At 36.6% G+C, this 27,011-nt stretch overlaps 1 protein-coding gene across 1 annotated transcript in view; it reads right to left on the minus strand.

Moving 5' to 3' along the window:
• The window catches only part of XIRP2 (xin actin binding repeat containing 2), a 102,260-nt gene that overhangs the window by 3,260 nt on the left and 71,989 nt on the right, over positions 1 to 27,011 (minus strand). Inside the window, exons 4-8 of the mRNA XM_085323749.1 lie at positions 26,016 to 26,147; positions 11,732 to 11,839; positions 11,351 to 11,423; positions 10,570 to 10,703; positions 621 to 9,843 (exon numbers count right to left, since the gene is read on the minus strand). Coding sequence (XP_085179875.1) covers positions 621 to 9,843; positions 10,570 to 10,703; positions 11,351 to 11,423; positions 11,732 to 11,839; positions 26,016 to 26,147 — 9,670 coding nt within the window. The remainder of the gene's footprint in view (positions 1 to 620; positions 9,844 to 10,569; positions 10,704 to 11,350; positions 11,424 to 11,731; positions 11,840 to 26,015; positions 26,148 to 27,011) is intronic.

Here is a 27,011-nt window from a genome sequence, read left to right on the forward strand (position 1 = left end):
TCATCCAGCAGGAAGTATCACAAATTTTAAAAAAATATATGGTATTTTGTAAACTGTGTCAGTAATTTTACTCAAATAGGAATCCCACCCAAACATAGTTGATTTTGTTATAATTCACATTTTCTGCTTTAATAAAATAAAAACAACTGTGTATAAAATGAACATTATTTTATCTTTATAGCTATATTATGCAGGCAACACTATCTCAGTTAAGAGCATGTTGCATTATTTGCAAGCATTAAAAATCAGATGCCTATTGCGCACATTTTCTAACATGTTAGTATTTTTCAAATGCAACAGTAATGATTTTATGTAATCTTTTATGGTACCAGTTCTAATGCAGTATTTACCTCAGCAAAAAAGGCCTCAAAACTCAACATGTCAGTATATGTTAGGCACACATTCAGCACATCACTCAAAGGCGATGCCCTTGGAAAGGGAAGATGATAAAAGATTGCTGAGACAAGAGGAGAGACAGACAGCAAAAGTTAAGAAAAGTTTGTTAGTCTTATGTTATTTCATCCTTCGATTATAAACACATTATTCATTATTGTACAACACACTGATGGTGAATGATAATGCCTAAAATTAGTTTCTTCACCCTTTGCATGCTTATTTACCACTGAAATATTCTGTTTCCTTGTGGAAGCTGCTTCTCACTTCAGTTTCAGAAGTATCTGAGACAGTGTAACCGAGACTTTTAAAACCTTGTTCACTCTCTTGCCATGTCTTCTGAAAATTTCTCAGTAGCTCTTCTGGTGAATCAGCAGTAGAAATATCCAGAATGTGTCCTGAGATAACATCTTCATATGTTGGGGGAGCGTGCTTGAAGCCAAATCCTGACTGCACCCCATCAGCTTTTTGTGAAGTTGAGGTAACAGTTCTTGATTCAACTGCTGTGTTTGTTAATGTATCCCTATCAGAAGAATATTCTTTATGTGGTTTGGCATTGAAACTTATTAGAGGTTGAAATGACTGTTCTTTATCTTCATGTTGCCCTGGTTTATAGGATGTGTTGTGTTTTGTTTCTCTTAGCTGCCAGCAAGAAGAGTTTTGGAAATTAGCTTTCTGTCTTTGGCTGTCCATACCAAATTCATCTTGATTAAATATGTGTTTTCTCTCCTTTATTTTGCTATTCATTTCACCACTTTTCAAATCTCTTTTCATTGACTTAACTTCAAATATGGATTTGTCCTCTAATTTTCCTAATAACTTACCCTTTTCATATGCACCTTCATTACTTAACCTCTCAATTACTGCAGTTGGCTCATTTTGTGTGTATGTTACTGTCTCTGATGCTTCAAACTTATGAATAAGCCCTGGCTGATCAGTTCTAGGACTCTCAAATTTTTGTGTCACTGAGATGGAATCTAAACTTTCACTCTGAGACTGTAAGTGTTCTGGAATGTTTAGTTGGTCTTGGCATAWGTAGTCTTTGTTTTTCCCTGCTTTTTTGCTTTTTTCTTGTGTTTCTTCTGTATGTTTTACTGTACCAGCAGTTACTTGAGATTCATATACAGGCGGAGTTAGTGAGGGTAGAGGTTTCCTAGCATGCATTTCAATTTTAATTTGTCGACGAAGTGTTGCAGGAGATTTAACGATTTCTGATCTTTTTTCTACAATTGGAARTGGATTTACAGCTCGATGCTGTGTTGCGCCTTGTGATAATTTTGCTGTGGTGTCTTTCAGCTTAGCCAGTTGCTCAGTTTGGCTCCTTGGAGAAGAGGGAGAAGACAGTGGCTGTTGAATCCTAGCTTTTGGTGTTGCAGATCTGTGGGGTGGTAGAGGAAACAAAGTCCCTTCTCTGTGGGTTGGGGAGGAGGGGGTCTCCCTTAGAGGAGAGTCTGTCCTTCTAGACTCAATTGTTATGTAAGTAGGAGATGGTGATCGTATTCTTAGTGCTGGAGAAGATCTGGATTTTGTCTGTCTAAATCCATTGGACTGCTGTTTAGCTTCATGATGCCCTGTTTCTTCTTTAATAGCACCTGTGGTTTTATGCAAATCTTTTTTATTGGAGCCAATAGTAAATCCTGATATTTTCTGGGTAGGGCCTTGATAAGTAGTGCTGTTCTTTCTGGATTTCACTATTCTTGATGACACAGCAGTTTGGATTGAATCTTCACACGAGGCAAGCATTTTGACTGCTTGGTCTTTAATATCAGCTAATTCTTCTTTCATTTTTTCAAAATTATTTTCTGTTACAATATGAGCTATATTTTTCTTTCTTTCCTGATCTATTAGCCAGACAGGGATAATATTTAAAAATGTCTTAAATGTTTTTAGACTATTCTTATTTGGCTCATCTTCAAACTGTTTCACCCTGCACAAAACCTCCTGCAGTTCCTCTTTTTTTCTTAAAATACCTAATATGTCTACTGCATGTTTTTCCTCAGTATGCGGTGGTGAAGAAGAATATAAAGATTTTTTGTGTGTAATTTCTTGTTTTGGATCTTCTGTCTTTATGAGGCCTTCTTTTACTTGTATACCTTTGTCTTTGACACATGCGTTTTCTTGCAGACTATAATATTCCTGGGACACATTTTTTTTTTGGACTCTACTCTCGGAAATGCACACATTCTTTTGTTCATTAATTTGTGTCTGTGAGTCATGCTGTCTGTCAGTTACTTTTCCCTTGACTGCTTTCACTGCTTGTTTAATCTTAGGCTGCTCTTGTTTTTTCTGAATTGTTACCATGTCTTTCTCTGGATAAACTGGTACATGGGTCTGATTTATTTCCTTCCTCAGTAAGATTTTCTCATGTCTGGATTCTCCTTTACTTGTTTTTTTTTCACTAACTAATTTTTGTTTCATTTGGTTGAAGTCCTGTTCCTGTAATTCTTGCATGTTTTTTGTACCTTTTGAATGTATTTTTTCAGCTAGCACATTCCCATTAATGTGCTGTTGGTGATCCTGCTTTGCAACTCTTTCTTTTTTCTTAATGGTAAGGCTTATATCTTCTTTCTGCTTCTTCTGACTGTGTTGCGTGAAAACATTTTGAACATTACTTCCTTGCTGGGTTTGGTGTATTTCAGAATCTTTATGAATTTCCTGTAAGCTGTGCTCTACAATGGGAAGCTTAATAGTTTTAACTTTGAATGTAGGGGGAGTGATTTTATTTTGAGGCTTGCACAATTGCTTCACATTCTTTAGCTGCTCAGGTTCATGTAATGTCTGATCTGGATGGACTTTTTCTATTTGACATGATACATTATGTTTTGTACCTGGTAGTACTTTTTTACTGCTGTCATCTTCTGCTGAGGCTTCTAAAACTTTCTGAAGCTGCTCGGGAGCTGATGATACAGCAAATGATGTAGATAGCTTTTTATCACCTCTGAATCCTACTGCTTCTAAATTGACATGAAAGTCAGAATCAGAAATTGTAATTTTCTGTGGTATTACAGGGGTTGCTGCATCTTGTGCAGGACCTTGATCTTGCTTGTTTGATTTTTGTAATGACTTTTCAGCTGGACTTCCCTGAATTTTGTTGCTTATTTTGGCTGACTCACAGCAAAAACTTTTGACTTCTGTTTTCTCTATCTCTTCCTTTTGCTGTCTGTATTTTTCTTCAGCTATCATTAATGGAGTTTTAAATTTTTGAGTATAAGGCGTGGGGTTTATTTGTGTTCTGTTCTCTGAAGGAACGGATGGAGATTTCATCACTGGAAAAATCTTTTTTTTCTGGACTGGTAATATCTCTTCGTGAGCCTTGGGTGAACAATTACCCATTTCTGTTACAGAGGATAGTCGTCTTCCTTCCTCTGTTCTTGTATGACTGCTCTCTTGTTTCTGTTCATGACTAACCACATTTATCAGAGTTTCAGGCTTTCTACTTTCTGCCAAAATTTTGGTGATATCGGTTTCTGTGCGCATCTGAAGGACTGTTGGTTCAAATTTAGCAGGCATTTTTGACTCTAGACCTTCCAGGCCTCTTGAGCGCTCCATTTTGATGAGGTTTTGTGGTGATGCTACACCAGTAGATTTACCTGCCACTTTAGTGCTGGCATGAGTTTGCTCTGAATGAGGCAGTGACCCTTCTGGATACTTAGAAATATGTTTTTTCTTTTGCATTGGTTGCATTGTAGGAGGACTCACAAGATGTGGAGGAGGTGGTGGGAGAGGGAGACCAGATAGGAACTCACTTTCAGATTTGTCATCTATTGGTGGTGGTGGTGGTGGAGGAGGAAAATGATCAAACTCAGCTTTGATCATTTCTCTAGGTGACGACGGTGAGAGAAACATCTGTTTATCAGATGTTAAAGGAGGTGGTGGAGGAGGCAAAGGAAATTCACTTTCAGAAGATGTAACTGAAGGTGGTGGTGATGGGGGAAGTGATGGTGGAGGAGGGAATAGAGAATCCATTTCTGTTGCCTCTTTCTCCATTACATTCTTGCCTTGATTCAGAGGAGTTTTTACAGAAAATTCAGATTTAGCAGCTTCCATTTTAGTCTTTCCAGTAAACTGTCCTACTGATTTCTTATTCTGCTGATGAATATCAGTTCTTTTCCTGCTCTCTGTTTCTTTAAAATTACTATGTGTTTCCTCTGTGAGTTTTACTTTTTGTTTGTCTTTTATACTATGTCCTGCTGTCATAGATACTACATCTTGCTTTTGGTCAGTGTTCATTTCTTTTCTGGCAAGAATCTCTCTACAATGCTGAGATTGCTCTGTTTCTGTCTTTGGCACATGCTTTTGAAAGCAGTCTGTCACTTTACAAATTTCACRAGGTGCCACCTTCAGGGGTTGCTGAGTAGTAGACTGATTTTTCATATGTTGTTCAGTAAGAGATTTTGTGCCCTTTTCTCCATTGTACTGGACTCTGGTTTTATTATTTGACTCTTCCACTTTCTCAGTGCTCTTTTGTTGTGAATTAGGTAAATTCATCTGTTTCATATTAATACCAAGAGACTCAGTACTCTGTTTTTGATCTAAATGTATCCTTCTAGTATCCTTTTCAGCTTCTTTCAGAAAAGTCTCATTTTTTGCCTGCATTTCCTGRTAACATTCATGGTGAGATTTAACAAACTTTGTTAGATTTTGGGTTATGTTATCATGTGCTAATTGTTGAGATGGCTTAAAAGCTACTTTGGCRGTTCTTTTTATATCTGTATGATTCCTTTCTCTGGATTGTACCATTTTCTTTTCTGCACAGATTTCTAGCTCATTTTTCACAGCAGTCTGAGTATCTCTACTGATTACATCTCCTTTGTCTATACCCTTGAAAGATAGCTGAGCTTCTTTTAAAGACCTTAATGTTGAATCAAGGTCTCCCCGAACAACCTGCGCTTTCAGAACTTCAATTTTTGTGTTTATTGCCTTTTCAAGGGACTCAATGGTCCTCTTAATATCTCCAGGTATGACATCAGGCTTTTCTGCTTCTTTCAGTTGAAAAGCAGCTTCTTCAAGTGACTTCAGTATTGCCAAGATGTCAGCTTTTATAACTTCTTCCTTTTCTTTAACTGTTGTTTGACTTACGGCCTGGCTGAGGGAATTTAAAGCTGCCTTTAAATCACCTTTAATAATTTCTTCTTTGTGTACATGRCTAGATACATTCTGTGGCTCTGCTGTGAAACTTTTTACTGTATTATGCACATCTCCAGGGATGATGTCAGTTTGAGCAACCGTACGTTGAATGGGGAACTTGTGTTTCTTTAGCAACAGCTTTGTGCCTTCTACATCACCAGCAATGATTTCCTCATCTTCCTCTTGTTTCTTGATTGTCAGTGTTTCATCTGACCCTGTCTGAAACAGTTTCAGATAGTCCAGAGCTCCAGCTTCTATGCATGTTGTGAAAAACTGAACATTGCCCCTCTCATTTTCTTCTATTTTAGTCCGTTCTGATATTTCATTATTTGCTGAAGACAGGAGGCTGTGAATGGTACGTTTCACATCACCACCTATCACTTCATCACGCTGGATTTTATTGCCATCCTTTTTGTGAAGGAGAGAATATATTGTCATGTTAATATCACCTCTCTCATTTTCCTGAATTAAAATTCCTCGTTTTATGGAGCTATCCTGACTAAATAGTTTTTTTATAGCCTGCTGTATGTCACCTCTCACTATCTCTTCCTTTTCAACTTGATCATCTATTGATCTGTTCAGTAACTGAGCTTTGGTYAAATTAACATTGCCTTTTTCATCATCATTTACTACAATTTCTTTTTTGATAGTGCTTTTTCTGGACAGCAGGTTCATCATTATGTTGCCTAGATCCCCTTTAATGATCTCTTCCTTTTGTATTTCAGGTGTCTTTTGATTCATTAGTTTATATTTTGCCATTCTGACATCTCCAATTTCATCTGACTCGATGATAATTCCATGAGACTCTACAACTTTTTGTGAGTAAAGTTCTTTTAAAGTTTCTTTGATACATTTGCCTATAATTTCTTGCTTTTCAACCTTGCTTTCATTAAATTCATGGAAAGGTGTTGTTTCAAAAAGCCATGTTGTTGTTTTTACATCTACCTGTGGAATGTCTTCCCTGGCTATTCTTACTTCACTTTCATCAGTGTCCTTAATGGAATCCAAAGGCTGGTTTTCAAAAATCCACACTGCATGCTGAACATCACCTTCTTGCACATCTTCCTTTGTGACTGTTTTAACAGCTTTATATTCTGACCCCTCTGCTCTAATCTCATCTAGAGTGTGCGTCTCAAATAACCACGTGGCAGTTTTTACATTGCCATGCTGGACTTCACTGACACTTACTGTTCTTACATATGTGCCCTTATTTAGCTCTTCAGACTCGAATAATCGTTTGCTGGCCTTCACATCAGCCCCTTCAATGCTGCAGATAGTGGGCACTATTATTTTTTCATCTTCTGAAATTTTATCTAATGGTTGAGTCTCAAATCTGTATCTGACAGAGCTCACATCTCCTTTCTGAATATCTTCCTGAGTGACAGCTCGAATAATGTATACATTGTCTGATTCATTAATAGTATCTAAAGGTTTTGTTTCAAACAACCACCTTGTCCCACGTACATCTCCATGAATCACTTCCTCCTTTTTAACTGTTGTTACTTCATGATAATTTCCTTCTTTGTCCTGAATTGCATAAAGTGATTGGTTTTCAAACATCATTCTATAGTTTTTAACATTTCCCTTTGTTATTTCCTCCTCACTAATGGTTTTCTTGGTGCTGATATTTTCAGATTCATTTCTAATTTGGTCCAAAGAGAAAGTCTCAAAAATAAAACAGCTTTTCCTCACATCCCCCCCCTTTATATCTGTTACAGTTTTGACTGAGGCACTGTCTTCCTGGTTTTCTTTTATAGCATCAATCGAGTGGTTTTCAAAAAGCCATCGGCAATGTAAAACATTTCCTTTCTGTATTTCCTGGTTTTGAATAGCTTTATTTTTTTCCAGAACTTCCTCTGAACTGAAATTTATGGAGTCTAATGATTGGCTTTCAAATTTATGCTTCATAGTTGAAACATCCCCAGGCTGAATGTCAATTTCCACTATTTGTTTTAATTCCTTCCCTCCTTCTCCTTGTATGTTGTCTAGGTTTTCTGTTTCAAAAAGGCAACATGCTGTACGGACATCACTTCCTAGAATATCCTCTCGATTCACAGTGTGTAGTTTTTCTGTTATTTCTGAACCATCTTTTATTGCATCAAGTGGCTGTGTTTCAAAGAGTTGAGTGCAGGTTTTGACATCTCCTTTATGCATTTCTTCTTTGTCAGTCACTGCCTCAACTTTGTCATACAGTGATTCCATTGGCTGTGTTTCAAAAAGCCATCTACATGTTTTTACGTCTCCTTTAACAATGTCTGTCCTCTGTTCTGCTTTAATTTCTTCTTCTTCTCCCATATTGCTAAAATGTTTAATAGCATCAAGAGGCTGAGTTTCAAACAACCATTTAGCTGTTTTCACATCACCGGAAATTACTTCTTGTGAAGATATTCCCTTGATAATTTGGATTTTTTTATCACTTTCATCGAATTGGTCAAGAGGCTTTGTTTCAAATAGCCACCTGCAGGTCCTTACATCTCCTCTTAAAATTTCTTCTTGCCTAATGGTTTTAACCTCATGGTATTTACCAAGACTGTCTTGAATTGCATAGAGAGGAGTTGTTTCAAAAAGAGCTTTGTTCAACTCTACAGCTCCTCTCATTATACCCTCCACATGGATTTTTTGTGATTTATCRTATTTTTTTAAAATGCTTGATTCAAATATATTTTTGTAGCTGTTCACATCACCTCTGTCGATTTCTTCAAGCTTTACGGTTCTGACAAATTCTTTTCTTTCTTCTCTGATCTGTTCAAGAGGTTTAGTCTCAAAAATCCATTTCTGATGTCTTACATCACCTTTTTCTTCCTCAGTAGTAACCACCTTTTGAAGCTTACCAGCATCTAGGCTGTCCTTTAATGCATCCATTGGTAAAGTTTCAAATAAATGTTTAGTACCAGTTACATCACCTCCTATTATTTCTTCAGGGAGGGGATGAGATGTGTCATCATTATCTTTTAGAGTATCAAGAGGCTGAGTTTCAAAAACCCAGCACTTTCTGGAAACATCAGTCCCTAAAATAGTCTCCTTCTGAGTGATCATTTCCTCTGAATCCTCTTTAATAGAATCTAAAGGCTGTGTTTCAAATAACCATTTTGCCTTTTGCACACCACCTTTGACGTTTTCCTCCATAGAGATTCCACGTAAAACTTTAATTTCCACTGGGTCTTTGTTAATCATGTCTAAAGGCTGTGTTTCAAACATCCAGCGTGCWGTTCTGACATCCCCCTTTTCAGTGTCTTCTCGGCGGACAGTTTTAATCTCCAGCATTTGACCTAAGCTGTCTCTGATAACATACAATGGCCGAGTTTCAAAATGCTTTATGCTTCTCTTCACATTTCCTTTAATCTCTTTAAGCTCAGACCTCAGCTGCAGCAGGTTAACTTCATCTACTGAGTATAGCTGCCCAAGTTTATCCAGATTCTGTGTTTCAAACATGTACCTCACAGTTTTCACATCACCACCAGAAATTTCTCTAATAAAAGTCTCATCTGATGTTTGTTCTTCATTGTGATAAATTTTATTCATAGAGTCCAGTGGCTGAGTTTCAAACATCCATGTGGCTGTGCGGACATCTCCTCTAGCTAATTCTGGGATCTTGTCCATGGCTTCTGCAGATTCTGAGGAATGTGCACCCAGTGCATCAATAGGCTGGGTCTCAAACATCCAGGTTGTATATTTAACATCTCCACCTGCAATCATTTCTTGCTCTGCAATGCTTCTAACTGTGTCTGGGTCTGGAGAGTCATCTTTAATTGAATCTAAAGGTTGGTTCTCAAAGATCCATCTCATAGACTGAACCTCACCTTTTAGGATTTCTTCCCATTCTAAATATTCTTTTTCTGGACTTGTAAACTTTTGAGGGAGAATAGTGTTTTCAAAAACATATCTAGCCTGCTGTACATCTCCTGCCATTATATTCTTTGCTTCAGATTCACTAGATAAAATATCAGAAATCTCATTTAAATAATCTTTTTCTAAGCTCTTTCTTAATTCTGGGTGAATATGTTTATATAAACGTTTTAATTCATATAAATTTCTTTGCTTTGAGTACAACTCTTTAGGGATAATGGGGTTTGTTGGAGAGGTGGATGGTTCAGGGGACTGGGAAATCTCTGTCATTTCCAATGGAGCTGGTGCAGAACTAGTGGGAAAATTTTCTGTGTTGCCATATTTAGGGAACCTGGTGTAAGGCATTGCAGAAGCAGCAGTTCCATACTCTTTTTTCCTTTCTGTAGACGTTTCATGTAGTCTACTTGCTGAAGTCATCGCAGTGGAAGAACAACTAACTGCTGAAGGCCATATAATTTCCTGGTACCCATTTTCAATCTTTAGGGAACAAAATTGGTAATTTTTTTTAAGAATATATATAATGTATAAAACAATTTCTATGATCAKAAACTTTGCTTTATTCTTCACAAAGTCTAGCTCTTGAAGGATCTGAGCAACAGAATTGTAATAGGAACTGGAAAGACACAATGCATCAGYGGTTGCTCAGAACCGTATAAAAGCAACCCTTAGAACTAAGGGATATGCTATTGCACCATAAAATATATGTGAAAAGAAATGTGTAGTTCATGCAAAATGAAAAATGATAATTTAGCAGTCTTGGGACTTTTGCTGCAACTAATGCAGATGTCGCATTATAAGCATACAAAATTATGCTGTGTTTTATACAGATTTTCATTTCTTACGTAACATTTTCTGTGCTTCTGAGAACTACGGTGACTGAAATGATACAGATTTACAGATTCAGATAGGGACAGAGGAGACTGCATTCAGCAGAGGAAGACAGGAAAAGCGAAAGTTTTATAAAGTTCTACTTTTAATTGTGCTTGTCCCATAATATAAATACTTGCTAAACTACCTAATATACTTTATATTACTTCACACGCACTTGATTTCTAAACTCTCTATATGCCCACCACTTTCATAGGTTACAATTTTAATCACAATTAAATAGTCACTATAGAAATTCAGATTGCATTACAGAGCAGTTTCTTAACTTCAGCACTTCTTATTTATATAGAGATKCCTCTTATTAAAAGCACAGACCTTTGCTTGCTTTGCAGGTGTTGGAGTCTGCTTGTCAGAGTGAACAGCCTTTTCCCGAGCTGTCTTTTCAAACTGTTGCTTTAAAACCTGGGTTGAAATCTTTGGGAACTCTTCATTCATAGCTGTGTTGGCTACTGCAATAGAAAAATAGGTTTTTGTTTTTTGTTTTCTCCATCCCACAYGACTTGTAAAATGTTGTTACACTATACAAATTACACTCAGCGTTGCAGAGCTCTGGACTTGGTCATGAATGGAAAACTATAGAGAGAGAACCACAGAATAACTGTTGAGGGACATGTTATCACCTGCTGTTTTGCAGTGCCTGAATTGTGTGAAGGCAGGACTGAAAGTTGACTGAGGTCTGTGGATTAATATAATGCAGGAATTCTGTTAATATTAAATTAYAGAAGCAGTGTCTGAACACTGTGTTCATATTCTGCAGGGTCATTCATTTTAGCCATAAACTGACCTTTTATCATCCACAATGTTTTATATACATGGACAAGCATTTGTGTATGTTTTCAGATGATTCTTTAAGTGCACAATTCTTTAAAGCAGCTACCCACWTACTTAAAATTACATTCTTATGCATAATCCATCTCTGTATACCTAATTTTAAACATGTTTCTTAAATCCCATTGAAATCGATGGATATATTTTGTTGAGTAAGGATTAAAGTCAATGTATRTTTTCATGTTTGTATGCAAAGTCAGGTACATTTGTATGAGTAAGAGTATTTGCCATTGTTGATTTGTCATCAAATTCTTGTGCTACTTCTTACCTGTTTCATCAGTGTGCTGAAAGAGTGTAGAAACCTCTTTTCTSTCATGAGTAATTTGCTCACGATGAGAAACCTGTGCACAAAACCTTCAGTTTACTACAGGATATACAGGTACAATATATATGAGTTTTTCATACTTCTCCAACTGTATTTGAAATGTTATATCAAAGGAAAATCTGCATAGGAAATCCAATTAATTACCACATTAAAACAACACTTACAAAACACCTTTTAACATATTATGTGCTACCAAATGAGGGAGGCTATCAGTAGAACATCAAGATCTTGCTATACTATGTGGTAATGGAGTAAGAAGGAAAGCAGATATGTATGAGCATCCTGGTAAAACTGTTTAATGGCATAATTAATTGACACAGTTACCTCTTCTGTTTGAAGGGCTTCCATCTGACTTTCTTTGGAGGTGATTTCATTGTGTTCAGTTTCCCTGCTGCTGCTTGATACTGTGTGTTGACTGCTACTTGACATCTCCTAAAGATAAATAAAAATAATTGCATATTTACAGCTAATAGTAAATTGGATTTTTTTTGTCTGTGAAGGGCTTTCGAAATAAATGGTTCAGTCTAAAGCAGTCATTTTTCAACAGAATGCATTTATTGATATTTGTATCTGTAAGACTTGCAACAGGCTTTTTTATATCAGAGAAGCTGCAAAGTCATTTCTGTTACTGCAGTGCAGACAGACTTTGATCAGCAGATACTGAAAGTTCCAGGGATAAATACAACATGTTAAGTAGAGTGGAAAGTGAAGAAGAGAATTGGAAGCTAGTTCTGGTTTTAAAAGCTGTGCCATCAGCTTGTTCCTATCAGCAAGAATGGGGTTAATCCAACTTCTGCTAAAGTAAATTTAATAATTTCTCTATATTAGAGGTGGTGACTTCCTGCATATATGATATACAGAGCTTCAGATGCAAAAATACAGGCTGAATTGTGTTTATGGAAAACATGACCCACAAGCTAACCAGAAGATCCTATAAAATATATGGGCTGCCATTGTATTTGGAAGTCTGACAACTGTAGCATATACTGAGCACATAGTTGAAAATTTAAAGCACTGTTCTAGTTGTCTGTGTAAGCTAATTTCTGTTTTTCTCAGTTTTCTTTGCTTAGTTTGACTCCAGATTCTGACTGTGATTTGTTTTCTGATTTAGAACATGTCATTGAACCTGTGTTTCATCCCATTACCAGTTTCCATGGAGTTCTTTGATATTCAGTGATTAGAAGAAATAAATCCTGAGGATTGATATTACTAGATCAATTTCCTTTCTTCCTCTCTCTTGTACACTAACATGCACACAGAGACATCTAACAAATCCTTTCATTCACGTCAAATATTTCCTTCATGAGAAGGAGATTTGCCTATTAGTTTCTATTGAACGTGAGCTTTTAAATGAATGGAGCTTCTAGTCCCTCCAGCAAGAACTTCCCCTGTGATAAGTGAATGCTAATGGAGGCAGCGCTGTGTTTCTGAGACTGCTGATAGGCAGCTAGAGCAAAAGAGGTGCAAGTTTCCTGCAGCTCAAAGCCTGGCACCTCCTTGAAGTCCAGCAAAGTGTGGGATAAGAAATCTTTCCCTTAACCATCCAGTGACAAAGCACACAGTTACGYGTGTTACTCCATCTTCAAACTAAGGAATACCTACATTGCTTGCATCTCCACTAGCATTTCTGTTGAATCTGTATAGCGGAACGTCTACCGGCTGTAGAAATTACTGACCTGTAATTTCTGCCAGATAGTAGGCAGCAAGGATGTGTGGTGGATAAGATACCTGCATCTCCTTTGCAGGTTTACGAGTTTTGTTCCACCTCTGTGTGGCAAAATTGTCTGGTTCAACTGTAAGATGAAAGATTAAAATCATACTAATAAAATGTAGACTAAATCTATTAGTTACTGGCCCACTGAATGATGTGAGGGTCACCAGTCTCAAAATTAATTCTGCTGCCAAGTTTGAACTGTCAGAGTGCAGGTAAGGCCTGAGGAGTACCAGGTAGAGCATGATTTACACTTGGAAATTCTGTGTAACAATTGTGAGCATGTTACAGAACATGAGAGACTTAAGAGTGAACGCTCTGCTAAGCTGAAGGGAGGCAGTGCACAGAAAAKGGAGTGCAAATTGTTCCATCTATTCTCTGTTTAATGAGTATATGTAGTGTATGATTTTCATTTTATGTATACATGCTTTTCCATATATTTGTGTATATATATGCTTTTTCATTTAATATATATGTTTCTGTTTTAATGTGAATGTTCTAGATATGTAAGTCAAGCTCTCATCRCTGGAAAAAACTCATTCATAAGATGCAAAATATGTTGATATTTGTCATTATGTTTCCTTTGAATGGTATGAGGTATTAAAAAGGAATATAATTAGACTTAATGTAGTCAGGAACCAAATCTAATCTGAATATCACTGCTGTTTTATTGCTATAACTTTCATACTGCTTATGAAGTAATTGCTGTATTGCAAAAGATTATAGTAGTTTAATAAAACAACCACARCTGTCTAAAGTGCAGCTTAAACATTATGGGTCAAATTCTGACARTATAGTAACATGGCCTTGCTCTGGGTATGCAGGGAGGAAAAGGGACTTGGAAGTTCTCATCTTTTGTGTGTGTCAAAAGGGTTGATTGGAATTACATTTATAGATGGTAAAATGCTGCTAAAAAAATTGAGTTTTTCTCCAAAATAAGTGGAAAGTAGAACGACCCATAGTTTCATCCCTTCCTCCACAATGAAGAACTGTAGGATATGGCAAATAGGAGTAGTTTAATTTAGAGTTTGTGATATGTTTTGTAAACCACTTAGAATTCGGAGAATATTCTACAAAATTATTTGATGGTCTCCATGGGATAAGGTTGTTCTGCGCTGCTTCCAGTCTAGCCTGTGGCTGAGGATCACAGTGTAGATTTAATAGTAATTAGTAATGCCTGTGGGTAGTTTCTCCCTCTATTTGATTCTGTGGAAGATGCAACTCCTGCTATACCRTGCATTATTAAATCAAGCAAGGTGCTTATTAATCAGAATGCTAAACWTAACTACATTATAAAACTACATGACAAGGTTGTGGATGAAAACAAGTCACAGCTATGTTCAGTTAACAATTCAGTGTAATTGTGGGAGCTATCACCTCATTAAAAGGTRGAGTTCGGAATTTCTGCTACTTTTAGCCTGAATAACTCAGATCTATATAATTGTAGAAAAAGTGAAATTCAACTTTTGTAAGCTATTGATCAGAATTTAGATAATTATTACTATTTTGTATAGTATTGTTTAAATGGTTATATTCGCATGAATAGCATTTAGAACAGATGTTTTGCATTACAAGGTGTAATAATACAGCTTGTAATGTATATAAATGATGCATGTGTAATGTATATAAATCACATCAAACAGTAACAAAGGACATCTAAAAAAAACCTGCTAGGCACTAAGGATAAAGAACATGTATTGAAAACAACTGGCCTGGAAACAAAAACATGGAAATTACAAATAACATAGATCAAGTCCTTTCTAGTACCAGAACAAATGAGTTGTGCAAATAACTTTTAATTCCTGTATATACATCCCAACAGAATATGAGATAAATATTTGGTGGGCTGTGAAATGGGACACTACAGCTAGGAAATGAACAGATACGCATTAGTCTGAAATTTTGAAACTTGTGCAAACATGTCAGGTCCCTGCTCGGTCACACGTTGGTGTATCAGGTGAGAACAACTCCTCTTCAGCTGTAGAGGATAGGAGGACAGAAGTAGAGAACTCAGTATCATTTTTGGTGGCAGGAATGAAAAGACAACTATTAGGATTGGTTTTCCTGTGGCCWGAGAATCACTTTTCAATTAATATTTGTTTATTCTATGCCTATTATTAGTGAGCTTCAGGAAAACGCTCTTAACTGGATGATGGTTGGCATACTGCTAGCTCATAAAAAGTTTCTTATRGTCATTTTACTTGTGTTTTAGACTTGTCTTGTCCTCCATTCTCTTCCGTTTGTTTAACATCACCGTTAGGCGGACTGTTGGTCYTCTCAGGAATGTCTGTGTAGTGCAGACAGTGCAGAGTCTCAGTGCAGAGGGCTTTAGTGTCCTGAATGGTCTCTGGATACTAGTATAAACAGTATCTACTATAACTAGTATAAATAATAAGTCATTATAAACTAAAACAATACTATTTACAAATAAAGATGTAAATATGAGAATAATTATATTACAGAAGTGCATTTTTATTTAGGCATTCAGATTCTATTACTGAAGAGAACTGTAATTGCTACATGAGTTTTATATGTTAGTGGCCCATACCTCAATTTTAGTGCCTTGACACTGCAATAATTTCCATAGAATTCTTATCACAAAAGGTGCCAAGATTTGGGGTTTTTTGGTAATTATTCTGTGTACTTCAAACTAAGGTTTGCTTTTCTGTGTTGACATTTTTGTAGTTTCCCCTTGTTCTGACAACGTACAAAAAAACTTTAAAAATAAAATTGCTTTGAGAATCTGAATGTGTATACAATGTCAAATACATCTATACATAAAAACATATACAATTCTATATATGTATGTATTTATTAAAAAAAAAAAAAAAAAACAACAACATGGGGATCAAATGACCCAAAGCCATGTTCTAGGACAGAAAACCTTTTTTTCACTCATATTTGAAGCATGTTTATTTTAGTTGAACTGTACACTAGGGTCATCATATAAATGTTGTGTGAAGGTGACTAATACACTGTCTATGTATTAGCATATTTTGAAGTAATTGTCCTAAATGATCTGTATGTAGAAACATGTAGTTCCCTGTAGTCAGCACAGGAAGTAAATTGTGAGTCTTAAACTTGAGTTATAAAATTATTAACAGCAGAGTGACTAACTGATTATTACTGATTATTTACTTGGAATGAATCTTCATTTCTTCCTGGAAATCTAGGCATTTTTTCCACATTGATATTCTTATCATGATATCACCTGATTCTGTAAGACTCTCATAAAAGATTTCTTAAAAAGTAAGTAATTCTRCACTTCATCTCTATGATTTGTCAGACTTGCTTAGTATTATATATGTATTTATGCTGTTGTGGCCATGGTATGGAAGATTTTCATTAAAAGGTTAGGTTTTCACCATGCACTAAAATTTTCATGTTATTCAATTTTATCTTCTGTAATCACTAGAAAATCAGCAGTTGCAATTCCAGAAATCTTTTAAATTTTGTCTAAAATGGCGCTCAAAGACAGAGATTTAGCTATAGCTGTGTCATTGCTAACACAATACTATGTTGCTGAGTGAGAATCAGATGCTTTCAATATATTTCAATCATCCTTCCTATGTAGGAGGTTAAGATCACTTGCTGGAAAGTGCTTATGCCTGACTCTGGATAATGAGGTTTTGTCTGAGCAGCTATTGTACCATTTAGAAGAGTTCTAACTGTGATTTTACAGCTTCTGTAGCAAGATAGAAGAAATCATTTTCAGAGTGGTTGGTAGCAGTACTTTTCAGAATGATTCTTTTTCAGTCACTGATTTAATACTTGCACTGTTCATCTAATTATTTTGCCAATGAAGAACAGTGACTTGTGGGTTTGATATGGGGAATTCTCTGACCAGTATTTGTGGAAATTTTGTAATTATATTGCTTTCCTCACTCCTAAGCCAGTTACTTACTAAGCTGGATGTTCAGCATCTCTTACATATAAACATAGTTTGTGTTCCAGACCTCTAGATAGCAAAGCATTCAAGGCTGGCACTTTCAAAACAATTAATATTGAATAAATCACAACCTCTCTGTGACCTGGTGGTTGAATATAAAGGGGMTCTCAGTGCCTGCAGTCAAATTAAAGACCAGGCCTTTAAACCAGCTCTGGCTGAGTTTGTGAGCACATCACAATTCCTCATGAGCTTTCATCGCTGCTCACCATTCTGTGCAAGATTTTAGTGAGTCCTACCATTAATGTGGTGAGTTTTACAAGGCACAAATTTCCTTTACAGTAGCCATGAGTAATGGCTGTGGCCTGAGAAAAAAGAAAGATAAATTATTAAATATTGGTTTTATATTGTTTACCTGACAYAAAAATTTTGAATGTTAAAGCCAGGCACTTTGTGCCCAAACAATATTTGAATAAAATGTTCAGTTTGGCTATTTAAATTACTGTTTTAAAATGTGTTGCTTTTCTRTTTAAGCTTTAATTAATATTTTGAGTTAATCTAGATCTGAAGTTCCATGTCCAAACTACAGGATTTCTGTGTTTTGCCCCAGGAATAATTCAGTGACCTTGACTTTTGACTAGCTAAGTGTATAATCCCATTTTCCGTGAGAGTGCAGTTATGTTAGCTATAAATGGAATGTTACGGTCTTGCAGTAAGTTATTTATCCTAAATTTAAAGACTATTCCATATAGTCTGAGTTATTTTATTTCCTGTAAATGTGACTATTTCTGCTAATAATTTGAGAGAGAATCCTCAACTAGATGTAGAGGGCAAATGCATTGATAAGTGTGCTTAAAAATCGTATCTTTGTTGAAGAAATGGAACATCATAGTTTTAGAGAATTACAACATTTTTCATCACAGGCATCAAATTACTTGATTCTGAGTGAGATAAAAGGTCACATAATTTTGTAAATATTTCTGCATTGCTTTGACCACATAAATGGCAGCAAGTTTGGTCAAGTCATCAGAAAAATATGCACAAACTATTTATTTTTTGAAGTGAAAATCAAGTTTAGAGGAAAAGAAGTAAATGAAACTATTATTACAATGACAAAAAAATATTTTTTTTTTCTCACAGAATCACAGAATGGTTGAGGTTGGAAGGGACCTCTGGAGATCATCCAATCCAACCCCCATGCTCAAGCAGGGTCACCTAGAGTATATTAGACAGGATTGCGTCCAGGCAGCTTTTGACTATCTCCAGAGAAGGAGACTCCACAGCCTCTCTGGGCAACCTGTTCCAGTGCTCATTCAGACTTTATTCCTTCTCAGCTTTTACAGATATTTTTAACAGATATTTGCAGTGAAATCGGTGAGTAGGATAATGGGATTTGTCCTATAAACATTCATGCAAGTTACAAAYGTAAACCTCTATATAGCAATGGAGTAAATAGTCTCTTTGCTATCACAAAAACACCTGTTCAGACAGAAGAGTCATTCTGCAATTTTTATGTAGCAAAAAATGCATTAATTTTTTTTTGTGATGAAATTTTATTCTAGTAGTTAGACTGCATAAGTAAAATAGAGTCTATCTAAGCTTAGGTATTGTGTATAGCTACTATTTTTAAAGGGGGTGAAGGGAAGGTAGAGTCATTACTTTATATTGGCATTTCCCTAAACTTCCTTCCTTCTTTTTTAGTGTGTCCAATTGCCTATCTCTACTCTCTTCTAAGCTTCCTCAAGCATTTGTTTGATTACTTTTTTTTTGGCACTTGTTTTGTAGGATTTCTCAAAACAACTACTTCTAGAAAAGTAAATCCAATGATATTTAATTTGTGCTCCTGTTTCAGAATTTAAATTAATTCCACTTAAAACCTGTTTTAAAATGCTTCATTTTTAGGTGTGCATATTCCATGCTCCTCTGTCGCTTGCTTTCAGAAGCAGTAAAATAATGCTGCTATGTAGAATGGTATTCCTTGTAATAAAAAGAAGTTCACCAAGAAATAGATCTAGGGATTCTAGATTGTCTCAAGTAACATTTTTTTCCCCACTATTAAAAAGATAGCTATCAGCAGTGACCAGCAGCTAGGAGATGGTATAAGTTAGTGCTGCAAAGTAGTGCAACTTAAGGAGTTCTGAAGTATTCCTAAATTGTACTGTGAATTGAACAGCCCTCATGAGCTCCAGAATCAGAGAGAAGTAGAAAGGTGCAGCTGCAGTGGGGATTCAGCCAGTCCCAATAAAACAGTATTGAGAACTCTCTAAAAGAATGACATAAACATTTAATAGGTACTTGTTTGCAGTGGCCTTCATAATTCACTCTTTGCTTAGCCTCTGTGAGTAAGACAGCCATCCTCTAAATAAAATTTATCTTACTACCTTGATTTGTATCCTCTGCACAGCATACTGTATCATTTCTGAGAACAGGTATGTGTGTAGGGGGGGGRAGTTGTGATATCAGAAATCTGCTTTTAGAGATAACTTTGTGTAACTTTTATTTTAGGAACCCTCCCAAATTTTTCCATAAAAATTCCATAAATGTATGTGCTGAATGCCCTGAGAGTGAGAATAAGAAGATAATTTGCATGTTGTGTTTTACTTATTACCCTTCTATGCACTCAATTCTATAGAAAAAGCCACTGATGTATCAATATAGTTCTTGATTGTCTGGCATCACAGATATGGGCATATCAATGTATGGCCCTTTATGTAATATACCCTCCTGTGCTGTGTGTGCTTATCAGTAAGCAAACGGGTTCCATTTGCAGGGAGTTTTCTACCTAGGAAGTTCTAATAAAGATTCTGCTATGCAGGGCCATCTGCAGTGTTCAGACCACAAATCTGTCTGCCTTTGTGGAAGCTAGTTAATGTACTGGGGCACTGCATGTCCCTTCAGGCAAACAGCCTTGGAACTTCCTAGGCCACAGGTCTTTCTGTTACAGAACATAATGCCTTTTTCCCAAACTTTTCCTTCTTTCACTTTTTTTCTTTTCAGTGTAATAAAACTCCTTAGTTAAATAAGCAACATACATGATTAGGCATAGAATAGGGGTATAGTTGCCTCAAATGAAACTACCTTCAACTCAAGTAGCTAGGTGAAGAATGTTCAGACAAGAAGAAGTGAGAATGAAAATAGGTGAATTAAAGCAACATTCTCTGTCATATAATTAATTTTTAAAAATACCCTAAAGAAGAAGAAATATGCTACTGTTTTACTGTCAAGCAAACTAATTATTTTCTAATGAAAGGAAGATGTAGGAAGCTAACTATGGCTGTCATTGTGACTTTGCCAGTCTGCTTCTGAGTCAGTGGTGCTTTCTGAGTGCACTTTCATTAGTATTTCAGTTTGGATCAGGAATGTGCTTCTGAAGTGAATTTTCTGATAGTCTCCACTGCACCTTGCTTTGCATCTCAGCAGAGTCTTGGAGTACATGAACTAGATTCCTTTGGATGAAAGTAAAGCACATGTGCACCAGCAACATACTTAATTGTACTCCAACCACAGATGGGCAGCCATCTCAAAAGACCGGGCTAGAGCTAGTTTGAAGTAAAATTCTCCAAACTTGTACTGTGCAAAAAGCACATCCTCAGCACCAGGTGTTTCTCTCAGTGTCTCTCTTCCTATATATTACATGGCTTTTATGTAGTCATATCTTTTCTTCACAGTCTAGCCCTGGTTTTTTACCCTTGTTCAAGAATAACATCTTGTATCAAAAGCAGAAACCATTGTAAGCCATGAATCCAAATTAGGATAGAATACTTTGGTCTAGCATTAATTTTATTTTGAATGTGTATAGATACTTATATACACACAAAGAGTTTCAAGGCTTTTGACACCGTCTCCCATAACATCCTCCTAGATAAGCTCAGGAAGTGTGGGTTAGATAAGTGGACAGTGAGGCGGATTGAGAACTGGCTGAAAGGCAGAGCTCAGAGGGTCGTCATCAGTGGYGTGGAGTCTAGTTGGAGGCCTGGGGCTAGTGGCGTCCCCCAGGGCTCAGTACTGGGTCCCATCCTGTTCAACTTTTTCATCTATGACCTGGATGAGGGGACAGAGTGCCTCCTCAGCAAGTTTGCTGGTGATACCAAGCTGGGAGGAGTGGCTGACACACCTGAGGGCTGTGCTGCCATTCAGAAAGACCTGGACAGGCTGGAGAGCTGGGCAGAGAGGAACCTGATGAGGTTCAACAAGGGCAAGTGCAGAGTCCTGCACCTAGGGAGAAATAACCCTAGGCACCAGGACAAGCTGGGGGCTGACCTTCTGGAGAGCAGCTCTGCAGAGAACAACTTGGGAGTACTGGTGGATGACAAGTTGACTATGAGCCAGCAGTGTGGCCAAGAAAGCCAGTGGTATCCAGGCTGTTGCCAGCAGGTGGAGGGAGGGGATCCTGCCCCTGTACTCAGCCCTAGTGAGGCCTCATCTCGAGTACTGTGTCCAGTGCTGGGCTCCCCAGTACAAGAGAGACTTGAAGCTACTGGAGAGAGTCCATCATAGGGCTACAAGGATGATCAGAGGGCTGGAGCACCTGCCCCATGAGGAACGGCTGCAGGAGCTGGGCCTGTTTAGCCTGGGGAAGAGAAGACTGAGRGGGGGAATCTTATCAACATGCATAAGTACCTGAAGGGAGGGTGTCAAGGGGACGGAGACAAACTCTTTTCAGTTGTCCCATGTGACAGGACAAGAGGCAACGGGCAGAAGTTGAAGCACAGGAAGTTCCGCCTGAACGTGAGGGGGAATTTCTTCMCTGTGAGAGTGACAGAGCACTGGAACAGGATGCCCAGAGAGGKTGTGGAGTCTCCTTCTCTGGAGATCTTCAAGGCCTGCCTGGATGCAACCCTGTCTACGATGCTCTAGGTGCCCCTGCTGAGCAGGGGGGTTGGACTAGATGATCTCCAGAGGTCCCTTCCAACCTTACTGACTCTATGATTCTATGAGTTTACACTTTGGTATTCTAGAAGGTACAGAATAGTGCAGTAGAAGTATTAGGGACATGGCAAGATACTTTTCCTGTCTTTTTTCCAGGCTGATTGAGCAGAAGGAACTGAAAATCTCATGAGAATTAATGTCGCCGTGAGATACTTTAGGCAGCTTTTCAGACTCCAGTGATTTAGATTTTTTTTTGATAATCCTGACTTTGCAGATAGCAAACGATTATTTTAAAATTCTTGAATCTGACAGAAAATACAATGAGATGGCAAAAATGGTGTATTCAATAGAAGGAGCAGTATAAGACAAAATTGGACTTGAAAGTTTTCATGTTCTAAGTCAGGTGTTCAAAAGACAGAAGAACTGAATTTGACTTGTCCAAATGCATATTTAATTCTGCCCTCTTGTGCGTAAGTATTAAAGAAGTCTTTAGAAATCTGTGCAGGAATAGAATGGACCAACTAGAGGTTCATAGCTTATCCTTCTAGCCTGAAGCAGAATTATAGATACTTTTTCTGAAAGATACTTGTCTAGATAAATTTTAAATGCAAACGTAAGTTTCCACAGCATATGTGTTTCTAAGCCACGTGTGAGGCTTTTGCCATGTTGAGCTGGGTATAATTACTCACTTTCTATCTCTTACATGCAATGCTTCCTCTTCAGATATCCTATGGCCTTATTTTTTGTCATAGCCTCTACAGAATCCACCATAACACTCATTCTTTTTTGCTGTACTGCTTTCTAGCTAATTATTGTCATTTCATATTTTTACATTTTGACTATTACTTTCTTAAATGGTGTCTTTTACTTGCTGTATTGACTTCTATCTTTAAGGTCTCATACCACTGGTAGTTACTGTTTGGAAATCAAGTTCTACCCAGAAGACTCACAACCTCTTCCAGTTTGGTAGTATCCACAAATCATATAAATTCTACTTTCTGTTAATCTGAATCATTTAGGGAAATACCAAGCAGAATGAAATTTATAGACGCTCATTTTGCCTGTTCCCCAATTCACAATGCACCATGACAAATAACAGCTCTGTTTACTTCTAAATGTATTTTGTCCCTGAAGAATGTATGTTTGGTTTTTCTTAGCACTTTCATATTCTGTTTGTTCATCTCCGCAGTGCGTTTGAGCACCTTTTCAGATACTGAATTTAGGCCTATAAATCCCTGCATCCTGTTTTTCAAAGATGCTCATTATATTTACTTTTCTCCAGTCTCATTGAGACACTCTCAGTGAGTTCTCGAAGATGCACTGAGACTCTCAGTTAATAGTTGGAAGATTGCTTTACCTAGKTCTTTAAATGTTTTAGGGTAGAATTCAGTCAGTCTCTGCTAACTGGAATACATCTTTCTTACACAGATGTTGTAACCTGTTCTTGCTTTAAAGTATGATACTTGGAATGTCAGGAGAGTAATATGAAAAGTTAGGCTTTAAATAACTCAGTATTACATGATGCAAAGGGAGAGGCAGTTTTGGATCTTACTAGTTTAATTCACCTGATGTTATCACAAGACTCTTTTTCTGAAGTCTTTCATCTTTTTCTTCATACCTCTTTTAATCTAACTGGATCAAAAATGAAGAGAGAGTACAAACAGCCTTCCTTGCTGCACAGCCCTGATTAATTCTTTGAGTGTCCTCCAGCCTGTCCACTGACTTTGGCACAGGTGTTATGAGGAAAAAACAACATAATTTATACTCCCAAGGATACAAGTAACTGTAAATCTGAGACTTTCATATCAGAGGGTCTATTTTACAGCCTAGCCAACATTATAAACATTGCAAAAAAAAAAAAAAAAATCTCATTTCAAATTCTATCATGTCAAAATGAAACATATCCTCAGCGTGTATCTGGGTTTAAACACTGACTAGTCAACATGGCAATATAGTTTATGCTAAATGAATTAGCTATTAGCATAATAAGGCCGATTTTATGAAGTTGTAGTTCTTTGGATCTGATAGAGACTGATGAAGCCAGGCCTGGCTTTCTATCTGCTCACTGTAAATGTGGAGCTCAAATGCCATGTTACAAATGCAGAGAATGGGCAATAGTCCAATGTACAGAGCTCATACTATTCCTCCATCTATACCCATCTAAAGAGCCCATCCAGCTGAAGATTTCCTGCTGGRAGGCTGGTCTTGTGGGGATGGTGTGATCCAACTGTTTAGAGCGCTTGTGCTCAAATATTAAGAAAATAGATCAGACTGCCAAATTTAGCTGAAGAACACAACTGAAGGGAATGACAGTTTTCAAACAACTGACAGCAAACCTGCAGAGAATCTGGCCTCAATGATTTTAAACTCTGCAATATTACATCTTATTTGTGGCAGTKCATAATACTCATGATATTTCAACAGTTTGTCACTGAATGACACCTGTATATTGAAAACTAACTTAATTTCAAAAAATTTTAATCATTAGCTAATTAACRTGGAAACAATCATTTGCACATATTAGATATGAAAGCTAATTACAGTATACAGTATAATTACTGTATTACTGTATGCCAGAAATCTAACAGAATGTTCTTGCATTTAGCTTTGGACAACTCGAACCAGTTAAGGCTTCTGTTCCTGGGACAGCACGTCAGCCAACATCAATCAATCTACCTCTGTTGGCAAGGGTCAGTTTAACTCTCTAGTGCATTTATACTACAGTATCTTCACCTGAAGTCAATTATGTGAAACTAATGTAACTTGGGGATGGATTTAGGTCTATTTTGTCATATTGGTGATGCAACAAGGAGCTGGGTCACAGTTCTGGGGCTGGTTGCATGAGTAGGGACTACAGGAGCAGCTCTTGTCAGTGAGGAAGTTCCTAGTTCTATCATTCTATTTAGAGATGAGGAAAACTCTGTTTCACTTGTTGTAGAATGGAATCACCAATGGACTTATTTCCAGTTCAGAAATGCCTGTCAAGCCTCAGAAGGGATGAGAGACTATTAGAGAGAGAATGTGTGTGTGCACTGCAAATTTTTTTGTATTGAAAGGAGAAAAAGCGTGACATTATGTGAGAGCAAATGGTTGGTGGAAAGGATCAGATACAGTGTACAAAATAAACTTTTGTATAAGTCTTATTTGTGAGTCCAGTTTCTAATAGGAATATAATAGATTTATATAGTTAAGTATACTTACTTATACTTACAATTAATTAGTTTATTTTTCAAAATCTATCTGCTTTGGATACAGAGGTTACTTCATTAAAGGAAGATACCCCTTTCCCCAGCTTGCTTGTTGAGTGTACAGATTGTGGATATTGGTATGGTATTCATGTATAACAAATGAGAGCTAACTTGTAGATGTGATACTTATTTAACATAAAAATGAAACTATTGCAGAATGTTGATGTATCCTGTTCTACAAAGTTTGAAAACTGTATAACTTTAAAACTCTCAGATAAGTGCAGAGTGRTAAAGCAATTTACTGTGCCATTACTGGTTTTTGGAATTCACAGRATAGTACAATGAATTTTATTATACCAGACTTCACGTAGTCCAAAGTCATTACCTCCCACAACAATTTTTCATGATATATGCTAATGAAGTAATAAAATCCAAAGACCCTTTATCTGAAATAACACTTGGAAGCTGCTCTGTGTATTTTTATGTAGCATCTGGGTTCTTTGATACAGTTTTTGATCTGTTTAGAGGACTTGATTAAATTTAATTCAATGGAAGCAGCAAACTCCATTCCAAAGAAAATGGTTTAACAGCACTTCAAGTGAAATTTATGCAAACTATTACCGGAATACTTGATAACGACTTACAATCTTACAGACAAGGTTCACCACAAAATATTCTTATAATGCTAACCTGTTTTACTGCTRTATTTCCTATAAGTCTAGAATTGTCTATATTGAGTTCATCTACATAAGAAATACATGATTACTGCATGATTTCTGTATCATAGTAGTATATCTAGTAGTAGTAACAGAAAATTATGTGAGTATGAACATTAGGAAACATTGTCTTGATTGTAATGAAAACTGTTCAGTAAAGCAAGTAATCCTAGTTTTTCCCCTCAAGCTTTCTAGCAGGCCATAGCTCATTTGTTAGTATTAAAAACCCCGGTGTTACCTGTACAGACTTGTGCTGGTGTTGGTACTGAGCAAAGGTGTTTTGTGATGAGGTCATCTGGCCTTTCTCAAATTGTTTCTTCACTCTTGCAAGGCCTCCAGGCACAGTACATGGCTCTGTTTCCTCTGAAGCCTAGTGTAATAAAATATGGCCAGTTGTTTTCATTTGCAGAAAGAACACACATCTCTGAATTGATTAAAAAAATGTTTAATAGCAACACACTATAATGCTTACTAATTTCTAGCACATATTTAAGATCCTGACTCTGCATTCAGTTCAGATATTGCTGTAGCAGTTCCCTCTTCCTTTTGTTCTCAAGTTATAGCAATTCGGTAGTTCTTAGGCACACTCTAAGAAGGTACTCAAAAATACTGGAAAAGTTAAAGTCAAATTTAGAAGATTCTGTTGCATTAATTATCCTATTATAATTCTGCAGATATTTTGCAGGAATTACCAATYCTATACAGAGTTTTTGTATTCTGTACTAGTAGCTACACTGCTAAAAGAAAAAGCATGAACAAATGTAAATGCCATTTGAAATCTGTAGCTCTGTTTTAATAGAGTACAAGTTGTGTTGGCCAATTACTGTATTTTACTTAGTAATAATATTAAGCATTTCTGTATTGATACCAATCTGTGTTGATAGATTTATAGGAAGTAGTAAAACAAAATTAATAAGGTTTTTAAAAATACTGTTTTCACGTAATAGATGGCTATTTTTGATAATTTTATTATAAAACATAGTTTTTCTTAAACTTTATTGCTGCTCTTTTGTAATACATCAATTATAAATTCCTTAATTTGAACAGCAAGAGGTCTAAGCTTAATGCACTTTTGAATATGTTTTTATTATTTGATTATTTTAAATATTCATAGTAATACAGAAAATGATGTTTTTTAAGTCATGAGTTAAAAGAATAACTGTGTTGCTGATCTCTCACATCTGTATTGACTAAGACATTCCTAATAGATGAATAAATGAACAGTGGAAGAAAA

This window comes from Rhea americana, unplaced genomic scaffold, assembly GCF_003343005.1.
Source record: "Rhea americana isolate MKP2758 unplaced genomic scaffold, rheAme1 scaffold_12, whole genome shotgun sequence".
Lineage (NCBI taxonomy): Eukaryota > Metazoa > Chordata > Aves > Rheiformes > Rheidae > Rhea > Rhea americana.